At 38.3% G+C, this 12,084-nt stretch overlaps 3 protein-coding genes and 1 non-coding gene across 5 annotated transcripts in view; 1 reads left to right on the top strand and 3 right to left on the bottom strand.

The window, feature by feature from the left end:
* The window catches only part of LOC146484490 (uncharacterized), an 11,059-nt gene extending 9,165 nt beyond the window's left edge, over positions 1 to 1,894 (top strand). For both annotated transcript variants that reach the window (XM_085104577.1, XM_085104578.1), the window contains exon 6: positions 1 to 1,894. This exon is cut by the window's left edge and continues 343 nt beyond it. In XM_085104577.1, coding sequence (XP_084960703.1) covers positions 1 to 129 — 129 coding nt within the window. In that variant the 3' untranslated portion in view covers positions 130 to 1,894.
* On the bottom strand, positions 1,242 to 1,323 carry Trnas-aga (transfer RNA serine (anticodon AGA)). Its single transcript has one exon. It is a non-coding gene; the product is annotated as a tRNA-Ser (tRNA).
* A 2,712-nt stretch (positions 1,895 to 4,606) lies between the features above and the next one.
* Positions 4,607 to 6,547, bottom strand: LOC146484489 (casein kinase I). The gene has a single exon (XM_085104564.1). The coding sequence runs from the start codon at positions 6,326 to 6,328 to the stop codon at positions 5,270 to 5,272; it is 1,059 nt and encodes a 352-aa protein (XP_084960690.1). The 5' UTR covers positions 6,329 to 6,547; the 3' UTR covers positions 4,607 to 5,269.
* A 1,977-nt stretch (positions 6,548 to 8,524) lies between these two features.
* Positions 8,525 to 12,008, bottom strand: LOC146484488 (riboflavin-binding protein-like). Its single transcript, XM_085104565.1, has 2 exons — positions 11,878 to 12,008; positions 8,525 to 10,187 (listed from the first exon to the last, which is right to left on the bottom strand). The coding sequence occupies exons 1-2, from the start codon at positions 11,978 to 11,980 to the stop codon at positions 9,715 to 9,717; spliced, it is 576 nt and encodes a 191-aa protein (XP_084960691.1). The 5' UTR covers positions 11,981 to 12,008; the 3' UTR covers positions 8,525 to 9,714.
* Positions 12,009 to 12,084: the final 76 nt, after the last annotated feature.

Below are 12,084 nucleotides of genomic sequence, written 5' to 3'. Positions count from 1 at the left end.
TTTTCGATTGGTGTCGTGCTGGTCACGTGGGAGCTAGTGTCCGCCGTGTTTTTCTTTTTAATCTCGTTGATAGCGCTGTTTCTTCAGGAGTCCATATTTGGAAAGGCAGAGAGCACGATTAAAATATAATTAATGGGCAGATAAGAGGTCTCACAATCCAAGGTCTCTCTTCTGGTAACAAGGTATTCTATGCAATCGCAAACACAAATGAATCCAGTATACTGCGTTGCTCATTAGGTACCGATTTATACCAAGAAGTTTGAAAATTGGATAAGTATTAAGCGAACTGGTCATAACAAGTTTGTTCGAAGAGGACTCACCATGTCTGGGGTAGGGGGGTTGTCGAAGACCCAACCTATCTCATGAACATTACCAACAATACTTATTGGCTTTAAAATTTGAGCTGACACAGAAATATTTAGCTAGCAAGAGTCAGTATTGCTGGATAAACAAGAAAATTGAGTTTTGAATTCCATTGTCATTTTTTTTTCTGCTGGATAGAGAGGTGACTATGCAATAAAGACGCCATCTTTTGAGATTAAGGAAGGGTTTGCAGGCAGAGACCACCATTTATTTTGTGGTATGGTGGGTCCTGTTCGAGTATAGCAGTTTTGACCATTTCCTTTATTGAAAAATTTTATTTCATAGTAATTGAAAAATGGTACTCAAGAGTTGCAGAATGTATTTTCTGAAGAAAAAATGGCTTGTGTATCAAGAGAGGATGTCATCTCTTGTGTGTATTTATTACGAACGATTGTAAATAAAACGCAAAAATTCCTAGCCTTCATTTCGTTCCTGAGTAATTGACTATGAATGCTATAAAACTGGACAGTTTTCGCTTTTGCCGAACCTGGCCTAAGAAGTTAAAGCTTCTAGTTACATTGAATTTTACAAAAAAAAGAGGTAAAATGGAGTGATCAATTTTAGCGATCATTTCTACAATATTTCGGTTTGCAGCACAAACCGTCCTCGGGGGATGAACGGAAAAAAGTCACTGCTATAAGCTGGTCAAACCCTAAGGTCCGAAAACAGACTCAAAACGTATATCTGCCGTTTGATGTTTACTGACCTCAGAAAACCTCAGAAATAGTTCTCTGTTCTTCTGTTTTACCCTTTTTCATTTCGCAAAAGACACACTAAAAAAGAAGAACATTTCGTTCTAATTTTTCAGTCTCTTTTTGTTTACCTGTTTGTTTCATTTCTTATATTTATTATGAATTCAAAAGAAAAAAAACACATTTCGTAGTCGGCAGGATTCGAACCTGCGCGGGGAGACCCCAATGGATTTCTAGTCCATCGCCTTAACCACTCGGCCACGACTACCGCGACGATCACATGATGCAATTGTTACGAATTGCTCCAAAGGAATTATGCCAATTTTATGGTGTTAATTTTATTCAAGGTACGCTATTTAATAATTCAAGTTACTCACTTTCTGGAAACATAAATAGACCTTACTCGTTTCGTTGTTTTGTTTCCCCATTTACAGACCATGTAACGATACTCTACAAGGGAATAGTCTCTTTTCGAATTGGTTACATTCACGCTGGCATGCATTCTTTACTTCAAAAAAGACAAAGGATCAATTTTCCTGAGAGTATCAGGTGGTTTGTAATGGGCAATTTATTGGCATGTAGAGCGAATAAGGTCTATTAAACATTTAACATGATAGTCTGGTTTATGAATTTGGTAAATTTCATGAAAAACAAGACCTTTGACATTATCAAACTATTCTTCAATGTTATTTCTGATTTGAATTTTAATTGGAAAAATAAGGAACATCTTTAATCATATTTTGTTTAAAGAAGTAAATTAATAAACTGTTTTCATAAGAGTTCTGTAAAGCGTCGCTACATCGGATTTGATACTGAAAATAACATAACAGAAGGCCAAATCTTTTCTTTTCTCATGGGGAATGTGCAGAAAGGGATATGCTGGGGGGGAGGGGAGGGTGGAGGGTGATGAATTTTATACAAATTTTATCTGATAAAAAGTGGCAAATCGCAAGTATACAAACAGCAGCTTTTTGCTGATGTTCTTCTCATGAAAACGCACCAGTTTATATTCAGCTATCACTGAATTATCTGAATAAAAATCTCGTACCCAGAGTCCTTAGGGTTTTTGGTCAGCAGGTGGGCACCATTAGAGACTCTGGAGAATTTGAAAAAAATTAAATATTTTGATTGGCAGCCCCATAACAGTTTGCATTGTTTTACCGCAGAAATCTTGCGGTAATACAATTCCAGTTCCCCAGAGTCTCTCCTGGCGAATCAACTGCTGGCTGATTTAGCCTTTCAGACTTTGGGTACGAGATTGTCTGAATAATAATTAAGATAGAGAATTTATCCAGTTTGGTCTGCAATAATCTTTGTCCAGGCTGGTTGGAAAATGGTAGACTTTGAATTCTTTTGAGATGTAACCAAATTTGTCCCCCCTCCCCTGCCTCCCCCCCCCCCCCCCACACCTCCCTGGGCCAACCCCTATATAAAAGGTTTTTTGGACTTTTTCAAGTGGCCAAAAAAAACATGCAAAACGCTGTCCCTCACTGGCTAGTTAAGACATATATGCGCATCTATGCAGTCTGCTGAGGCAAAGGTGAATCTTGGGTTAGACTTAATCTCAATCCCACCAACTGAACTGATATTCAGGAATTTTAAAAAGAACACTGTCTTGGTAGGGATCAATGCACCAATCAAATATTGGAAACTTCACCATCGCACCACTATCCCACGCGTTTTTTAAAAGCTTCCCACCTTCTTGGGCTGAAACGCCATTCAAATGCACTACCCTCAAGTGCTCCAAGGCCTCTCATTAAGGACAAATTTTCAGCTTCAATAAATCATTGTAACCAGATGATCACATTAGATTGACCAACAAAAGAAACTAAAGGTTCTAACAAGCTTTCAAAATCTCTGAAAACATTTGATATTAAATCATTAATTTTGGAAGAAGTACCATGGTAACAGAGCCGCATACTGGTACTTAAGCTAAAACAGGAAGATGTTTGTTATGGAAACAGTATTTCTATTGAGACAACGTCAGCAAATTTTAACTATGCTATAACAATACAGCGAACATTGAAGTGTTCATTACAAAAACAACTTTTATCAATAACAGTGTTTATTCTGTACAGATGGCAGAATTACCAGAAATAAAAGATAGGCCCATAAAATTTGCACAAACGTGTCAAACATGGCACAGAAATTCCACGAAGGATTTGGCTCTGTTCCTATTACAAGGCAGTTGACAACAGCTTTGTAAACATGGTCATATTTAAGATAGTAATAATTATTCTCATAAATCACACACCAGATAACACTATGCAAGAGACTTCAAAAAATAAACTTATATTATTTTAGGTTGCACATCCCAAATATTAAATTTATACCCCCAATTTATCATTACTTCTAATGTTCTGTATGGAAAGTTGACATCATAGGACACCCTTTCACGAAAAAACCCACTAAAAATTCCAAAGGGGACCCAGTGCACCCTTAGAAACCAATAATAATTTCTAATTAATCCCGCTAATATACATCAGCAAGTCAAAACAACCAACACACCCGTAGTACGAGCACAATCTCTGAAAAATATTTTCCTGGGATCACGTTTTTAACCCCCAAGTGGTCACAGGAAAGGGCTGCTCAGTGTAAAGTGTAAGTCTTTATAGAGGATTTTAAAAAAATAGAGCTTGTACATTTGCCAAGACCAACAATTCATAAGACATAACTAAGCATTCTAACAGGCAAAATGACCTAGAACAAACAAGCCTTACCCCAATACAGCTGTGATTATTATGAGATAAAAGTGTTTTCCGCATAATTGACCCCCCACAAGATCAGCAAGTCTTAAAAAATTGTTTCAAGAAAGAAGATTGCAGAGATTTGCTTTCAGACCTTGGTTAAACTAGGAAACATTGTTTCCAAAGAAAATAATTCCCCATTTAGCCAGAATACATTTTGCAAATCACACTTGTATCTCTGAAAAATAACAAAGTCAAACACCTTGAAGTCCTTGATGGTTCCCAGACACAAATTTTGCTTTCAAAACATTATAGCCATGTTTATTGAAGAAAAAATTTAATGTCAATGTCTGGGCCTAACAGCCACGGGGCATAACAGACCACAGCTGACAGATGGATGTCACATCGGCAACTAGCTCTCCATCACTCTGGACATCTGAAACCTGCTTCGTCAAAAATGCCACTCACAGCTGAAAGAATATGGTGACAGCCTTGAGAACGTGTTTTATTTCTGGTAGACTAAAATATTTGTAAACAGTTGTAACTGTTATAAGATCAACAGGTTTTAAAATAGCCATTGTGAAGGCAAGAGTGTTGGGAGCGTATTTGCTTCTGCCCCAAGGAGGCCAGTGGTAAAAAGATAGTAGAGAACAGGCAGGTGCTGGATTGACAGCCACTCTTCCGCAACACTGTCCTTCTCAAACTACTTTGTTGGAAATTTCAATCTGAATTATTCACTCATGGCCAACAATTTACATGAAGTATCTAGCCACTTCATCTTGGAAGCCTCAATGATATTATCTCGCACAGTAATGCCTAAAAATACTTAAAGCTAAAAACTTTAGAAAGAAGTTGATGAAAAAATTGTGCTGTGATATTTCAATTTTTATTAGCATAAACCGTAAACAAAAGCAAGCTTATAATATTAATAATTGTGTATTTACATACTAATTTAGCATAAGCTCAAAAAAGTCATCATTTGCAATCACGTTAGATAGATTACAAATTAAAGTAAATTCATACAAAAACTTCAACTACAAGCCCCTAATCACGAATATTCTATGCACTCGGACAACAAAAACACATAATACAAACTGAAACGTGTTATGAAAAGGCAAAAATACCACTGATTACGTTGAATTGAGTATTGTTCAATGATCTGTCACGCGCATGAGCACAAGTTTTGTTATTTTCACGTTTTCAACAAAAAACTGCAACATTTCCCTCTAAGGCCTTCTTTTCCGCCTAAAAAACCACTGTGTTTAGCTTTATAGAAAACCCTAGCCTGCTGAAATACCCAGCAATACGTTCAAAAAATTAAAAGAAAACAAAACGAGTGGAAACAGCTAATTATTTAAAAACCTTCCTTTGGCCTGACAGCCGAAAGGCATGTACTGCATTTGATCACGCGCCCTAACTTATGTCCGCGACACGAAAGATGTGCATGAATCAGCGTTTCTTTTCCATTCCAAGCGGTCGCATTCTCGGCTATTTCTTTCACCCAATTGTGCAGCCACGTTCGAGCGTTTAGTAATCGTACAATCCGTCGTAAACATTGCCCTTGGCTTTGGAATGATGGCACGCCGGATGGGAATGGTCAGGTTTTTTTGACGGAGTGAAGCTTACTCCACCCGCAGCAGTCGAAGTTGCGGCCGTCGCTTGCGCCGCTTTCTGTTTCAACATGGTCCAGTCGAAAATGTAATCGTACTGGTAGTTCAAAGTCCGAAATAAAATCCTGAACAACTGCCTCAGATACATGTAATCGGGGTTCTCTTCGAAGCGAAGACCGCGACAGTAGTTGAGGTACATGGCAAATTCAGCTGGGAAACCCTTACAAAGGACTTCGACTGGGGTTGACATCTTTTTCTCGCTAATTTTCTCGTACTTCTGCTTCTTCGTGGCCGCTTTTAAGCCTTGCCAAGGGAGACTGCTGCGATTGAAATACATTAGAACGTAGCCAAGTGATTCCATGTCATCTCTCCTTGACTGTTCGATGCCGAGGTGTGCATTAATACTGGCGTAGCGGGCCGTTCCCGTAAGGTTTTTGTCTTCGCGGTAAGGAATATGTTGTTTGGATCTGGTGTCGCGGTACTTCTTCGCTAGGCCAAAATCAATCAAATACAGCTTGTTGCAGTGCCTTCCGACACCCATCAAGAAGTTATCAGGTTTGATATCTCGGTGAATAAAGTTCTTGTTGTGGACATATTCGACTCGACTAATCATTTGGTCTGCTAACATCAGAACTGTTTTCATTGTAAAGCGACGCGAGCAGAAGTTGAATAGATCCTCCAAACTTGGCCCGAGTAGATCCATAACCAATACATTGTAGTCCTTCTCTTGGCCATACCAACGAACAATAGGGATTCCCACACCACCTTGGAGGATTTTGTAGAGCTTTGACTCGTAGAGAAGCTGTGGATGACGGGCTTTCTGAGACTCGAGCTTCACGGCCACTTCCTCCGAGTTATTCGAGGTGACTGCCAAGTAAATATCGCCAAAAGAACCGCTCCCAATCTTACGAACAAGGCGGTATTTGCCTCCAACTATGAATTCAGACCTTGCAGCACTACTGCTGCTGCTAGCCATGGCGAAATAATCGTTTGTTAGACGGGAAAAGGTGAGTAAATCTTTTGCTATTAGCCAAACACACAACCATGACACGCCATTCTCGAACACTAACAACTCAAAACAGTCAATGTGACGTGGGTAGCCAAGGCCGCGCGCGAAGCATCAAGGGAAATCACTTCTCTCACTTCCGGTTTACAAGATAATTACAGGCGAATAAACAACTGCTGGATAGAGAACTTTTGCCATTATCATATGCAATTTGTGTTTCATGTGATTATCGTCACGTACTGAATTTATTGAGGAGTATCTACAAACGCCCTTTTCTAGAATAATCTGTGATTAATAAATGTATTGATCGTAGGTGGCAGGTTGAATGTAAAAACCAACCGGAAGCGGGCGAACTGTCTGACATTGGTTTCAGGTAATTTTTAACGCGTTGTGTCCACTCTAAAATTAATCATGACTGGCAGTTTCAACACGACGAACTTCATAATTTATAGTTTTGAATATTCTTGTGATTCTGTTCCCAGAAATCAGGGTGAAATCACAGGCGCTAGAAAATCTTGCGTTGGCGGAATTGACGACAAATTAATTATCATGCGTATGCAATCATGACATACGACAATCATACGATGGTGGATAATTACATCAGACGTAGAAGTGTAGCCGATATTTATTGCGCCTGAAGGTCAAAAATAGCTTGTTTTTTTAGTTGGTTATCACGTTTACATATTTTAGAAGGGAAGTTAAGTGTAGCGAGTCGTGAACTTGACCCGATCAAGCTGGACTTCCAGAGCTTGCTCTCGGCAAGAAAAAAAGATAGAAAATTAATATGACCGTCAGTTTACTCAGCTGGTTTGCTGGGACCCAAAGCCAATATTACCTGACAAGAAATGCCACCAATACTATGCTAAAAGGAAACATTGAAAGTCGCGCATACGAACATCTCGTGACATTTTCCAACCACAATTGATCACAAAAAAGGTAAACAAAATATTGAAGATGGTAACTATTAACATACAAACGAACGAACACTTTTGTTAGTTTTACGCCCTCAATACCCGCCCGGGGAAAAATATTAAGAACATAGAGGACAGAGGAATTTTTCAAAATTTGAACAAGAGCGTGGGAATAATTTTATGTGGCACACACCCTTGAAATGTTTTTCAGGCAGTTTTAATCCCTCTGTATGTTATGTAACTCACACACAATGGGTTTCCGGGAGACCAATGAGAGGTCGAAAAATTCCACAATTACTGTAAAAAGCTTTGTAATCCTTTAATCCCAGTTTTCAATAGTTAGTCTTCATAGCGATATTTCTAGACCGTTTTCGAGTCTTCAGTTGCTAGGATCTGGGTATACTGAATCGCCATGCATAAACAAATGACCTTGCCTATAGCGCCTGCCGCCGGCACTCAGATGCTGAGAGGCCCTTCAAGTTACACGTACCACTGCTGTTTTTCCAGTGTGCTTACCCTAAGAGCTACCTAGGGGTTGTTGAACCTAACACAATAAGCTATCAAGGCAGAAAAATAAATTCTTGTCCTCTTTTACGTTAAAACTCAGTGTTTTCCTTGTTTCGATAGTGTTAAGATTGGTGCGGAAGACAAATTTCCACTGCCTTCTGGTTTTTCTGACCTTTTTTAAATTTTAATTCGTCGGGTGGCCGCACTCACGGAAAAGTTATGAAAACAGACTTTTAGTGAGGTCTGCCCGGGAAAGTAAGGAAATGTTTCATGAAGTCAGGGGCATTTCTTACCCTGCTAACAGGAAAACAGGCCAACTACGCGAAACGTTGGGGACGCGAAAAACTTCGTCCATGCTAAAAAAAACTTCCCAGAAAGAAATGTTCTGCTAAGCAGGGTAAGGCATTCTAAATTCCACCCACAAGTCTTGGAACGTCGGGACTGCAATTTTCTTTTTGGCTTAGTTACCACACAGGTAACAATAGAGAGATCAAGCAACACGTTTGCGGCAAACGGCAAACGCCTAAAATGACCACGTGACCATGTTTACCCAAAATTTGCCGTTCGCTGTTTTCAGTTTCAAAGTAAAATTGAGTTGTCTTACGTTAGCATCAAAGGCCAGAATTATTTTGCACTATTCTCATCTATGTACCCATTTTTTTCAAGAAAACATAAACGCGAAACTCGCGTTTGTCGTTTGCCGTAAACGCAATTCTCTCTAATATGTAACTAAAGGGAATATAAATGATTTATGAGAAACTGCAACAGATAACAAAAGGAAATAGAATAGTATAAGTACATGGAATACATAATATGATGGCGTGCTAATAGATACCATAAACGTTACAGGTGACATCTTGATCTCCTAACGGAAAATTTATTGTACGACTATAAAGCCAGCTTTAATAGGGCTGGAGACTATCTGAATAATAATTATTATCTAATTATTATCTATAATTGATATTTTTTCAGAACTCAGACTAGCTTCTAAGTGTTTTAGCTCCATTTGGAGTAAAAAGGCAAGCAAATCTCCAAGGATCCATGGATTGAATAGTAGTGGATTGCTAGGTTACCCTCCAGGTTTTTGTAAGGTGGAGTTCCAAACCACACCACTACTTAGCACAGTAGTAACAGGTCTAAAACATAAAAATAAAGTTGAATATTTATATAATCACAGTGATTAACTATCTCTTTTTATTAAAACTATTAATACAGGAATAAATGACAATATCGTGATAACTATAATAATATTTCCAAAGCATTCACCACCTTAGAAATGAGACTTGGAAGGGTTACCTGCAAAACAGGGAAATGTTGCTTTTGTGACCAAAAAGGTCAGATTCTGTGGATTTTGTGGGTTAGATGTAGATCTAAATTTATTTTGCATGAAGACTGAAACTCATCAAATTAATGCTACATTAAAACTAAGGCAAAATTTCTGGTAAAATATAAGTCTTGGTACAAAAATTTTAAACCTTGCTTTAGTTTAATGCACAAAATCTACAATGCAGGCTGTGTGAATCCTTTGCCTAACGTTTTGGCCAAACAAGCTATGTATGTCCTTTTTGCAGGAAACTTTTCAATTGCCTATCCAAGAACAAAACACTTAAGGTTGTGTTTCTCGTATTTTCTCTAATAGAAAGAAATTAACTAATTTTACAATGGTCTTGATCTTGATCAATTTTAACTTGTCTAATTACCAAGTAGTGATTATTTGAGGGAAGTGTATGCTACAGTCACTGAATGTTTTTATTTTATTTAAAAGGCGCAGCGGTTATTATAGGTTTTGAAGGGAGCAATTATTTGATTTTGTGTCATTATTTTGGTAAATATTAATAGTAGTTTCTAGACAAGTATTGGGGCATTTTCAAGTCTGGTTTCTGCTTCTAAAGTGGCCTGCTACCTTGTCTACAACTGAAAGTTCCTTCTGTGAGCACATCACGTCCAAGAAAGGTAGTATATCAGGCTGATACAAAGAAATACCGCAACTAGTTGCAACCTGGCCTGTTGCATTGATCCAGACCCAAACAGTGAATCATCAAATTTAAAACACGCTTGAGTGTCGTCATCTAGAATATTGAAAAACTGTGCCTTACAAAACTGACTTCCATCAGAATATGCAGAGCCAATCGTCTTGCCATCATACTTTGCATCTTTGCAGTGCTTATAGATATCATCACAGAAGCTTTGACAGATATGAAGCTTGCCTTGTCTGAACCATCGGGACTGCTCCGGGCTACAGAAATAACACATCATATAATTGAGGTGATTGAGGCATTCATCACTTGATGTATCAACATGAGGCATCCCCAAGAACGTTGACGTCACTTCTGTTCTTGTGCAGCAGGAGCGTTCTCTGAACCATGTGCAGTTGGATAGACTGTATGATTCCTTGGGTGTTCTGTCAGAACCTGTAGAGAAAACCCAGTTTTGAACAACTTCAGATGCCATGGACTCTGATTTACGTCTGACATGTTACTTGGGCAGTGAGTCGGTAATCAGGACACAAGATCAAACAACAAGCATGTCACACTACCCTTAAGCTTATACTACACCATCACAATTGAGGGGTTTCCTGTAAGAATGATGTAAATCTCTTCTTTAGCCAAAAAGTAAAAAACACTCCAAGCTTACCCAGTTTTAGCATGTACTGCTGATTTATTGTGTTAAATTAATGTGGGTCCATGTCATTTGCTTTTTGCCTACACATTGAATTTTGAAGGATTTGATTGCATGAAACTGCCACTACATTTAAGTAGAGGCAAAATTTCTAGTAAATTAGCCTTGGTACGACTGAAAAATTAAAATCTTCTAGGGTTTAGTGCACACAGGCTAAAACTGGGCAAGTGTGGAGCATTTTTCCGACTGTTTTTGCCAAGAAAGTTATATACACTCTTTTTGCAGGAAACACAGTTGGACGAAAAGGTTGCACAGAGTAATATGCCTGAAAGCATTGCACAAAGTAGATTGAGTTCCACTTCACGAAACAATAATTGAGAATTATGACATTCCATTTATCAATTATGGCCCAGGATCCTTGGAGACTTGAACCCATTTATCTTTAGCTCAAGCTTTGGGAGATCATAGATAATTTATTTTCCCCCTTTCAGAGATAATCAAATGTTAACTAATAGAAATTACAGTTTCTTGATTTTTGTTTTTAATTCACTGGTGATAATATTGGTCAATTTGTTTATGAGTATAATTTTGAGAAACCGACTGAGATGGGAATAGAAGTCAAACCGGGAGAATGATATGCTACCACAAACTGTGAATCTCACAGCGAAACCGTCAGAGTTGGCAGGTCTGATACAAAGAAAAAGCCAATTTCTACCTCAATTGCATCTCATTTTGTCATTTTTGAATGAAGATCCTCTTGGGAGGTGCATTTATTCAAGTAAATAGTAGTTGAATTTAACAGCATCTGTGTTTTTTACTGTAGATATTAAGGATTGGCTCATTCAGTACATAATTTAGCTCTTAGTTTTTTTTACATTAGGGGGAAACCCTCATCCCCCCCCCACCCCCCCCCCCAAAAAAAAAAGAAAAAACCCGCAAAGTAAGAAATTGCACACGATTACACATAACCCAAAGTTAGAAAAACATGATTGCCCGCTGGGAGGGGAATTCCTCAACCGTAGGCTTTAAAATGTAAATGACCTTACATCGTAAAATGTGACCTTGAACATTTCATGCACAAGCGTAAGCACGTAATAAATATTAAATGAGATCATCAGTATTGTTATGAATTACAGTTTTCCTGTTATGTGCAATAATTGTGTCCAGACTTTTGGGAGGGGAATTCCGTACGCGTACTGCAAGCTTAAAATGTATATGACCGTTAATCGCAAAATGTGACCTTGAAAATTTCGTGCACAAATTCAAGCACACAATAAATATTAAATGAGATCATCAGTATTGCTATAAATTACAGTTTTCCGTTTTATGTGCAAGTGTGTCCAGTCTTTTGAGGTTAAAAAGGTCGTTCGCCGTACGCGTGGATAAGCTTTAGGTTAATTCGAGAACTTTAAACAAATTCACATCTAAAAAAGCGTACTAGAGCAGTATGGCAGTGATAACAGCGAAATAAATGATTCATACCAAAATATGTGCATATCTGTCGTTGTGCTGAGCTTTCAGTCGGAAAAATACCCACATTAAAAACAGCAATAACAATCGCAGACAGCTGCAAGGATTTCGCCATGTTGTGGTTTCAACAACATCGAAACCCTTCGGTTCTTTATCGGAAAATCTTCGGATAAAACCGAATGTTCGCATAGCCAATAACAATACACGAAGGAATTGCCG

This window comes from Pavona decussata, unplaced genomic scaffold (genome assembly GCF_977016875.1).
Source record: "Pavona decussata unplaced genomic scaffold, jaPavDecu1.1 SCAFFOLD_32, whole genome shotgun sequence".
Taxonomy (NCBI): domain Eukaryota; kingdom Metazoa; phylum Cnidaria; class Anthozoa; order Scleractinia; family Agariciidae; genus Pavona; species Pavona decussata.
The sequence above is the reverse complement of the archived record's forward strand: the minus strand, read 5'-3'. Positions and strand labels throughout refer to the sequence as shown.

Coding starts and splice junctions, on each gene's coding strand:
- LOC146484489 (XM_085104564.1), bottom strand. CDS start 6,328: ATGGCTAGCAGCAGCAGTAGTGCTGCAAGGTCTGAATTCATAGTTGGA.
- LOC146484488 (XM_085104565.1), bottom strand. CDS start 11,980: ATGGCGAAATCCTTGCAGCTGTCTGCGATTGTTATTGCTGTTTTTAAT. Junction 10,188..11,877: donor ACAGATATGCACATATTTTG/GTATGAATCATT, acceptor TTTTCTCTACAG/GTTCTGACAGAACACCCAAG.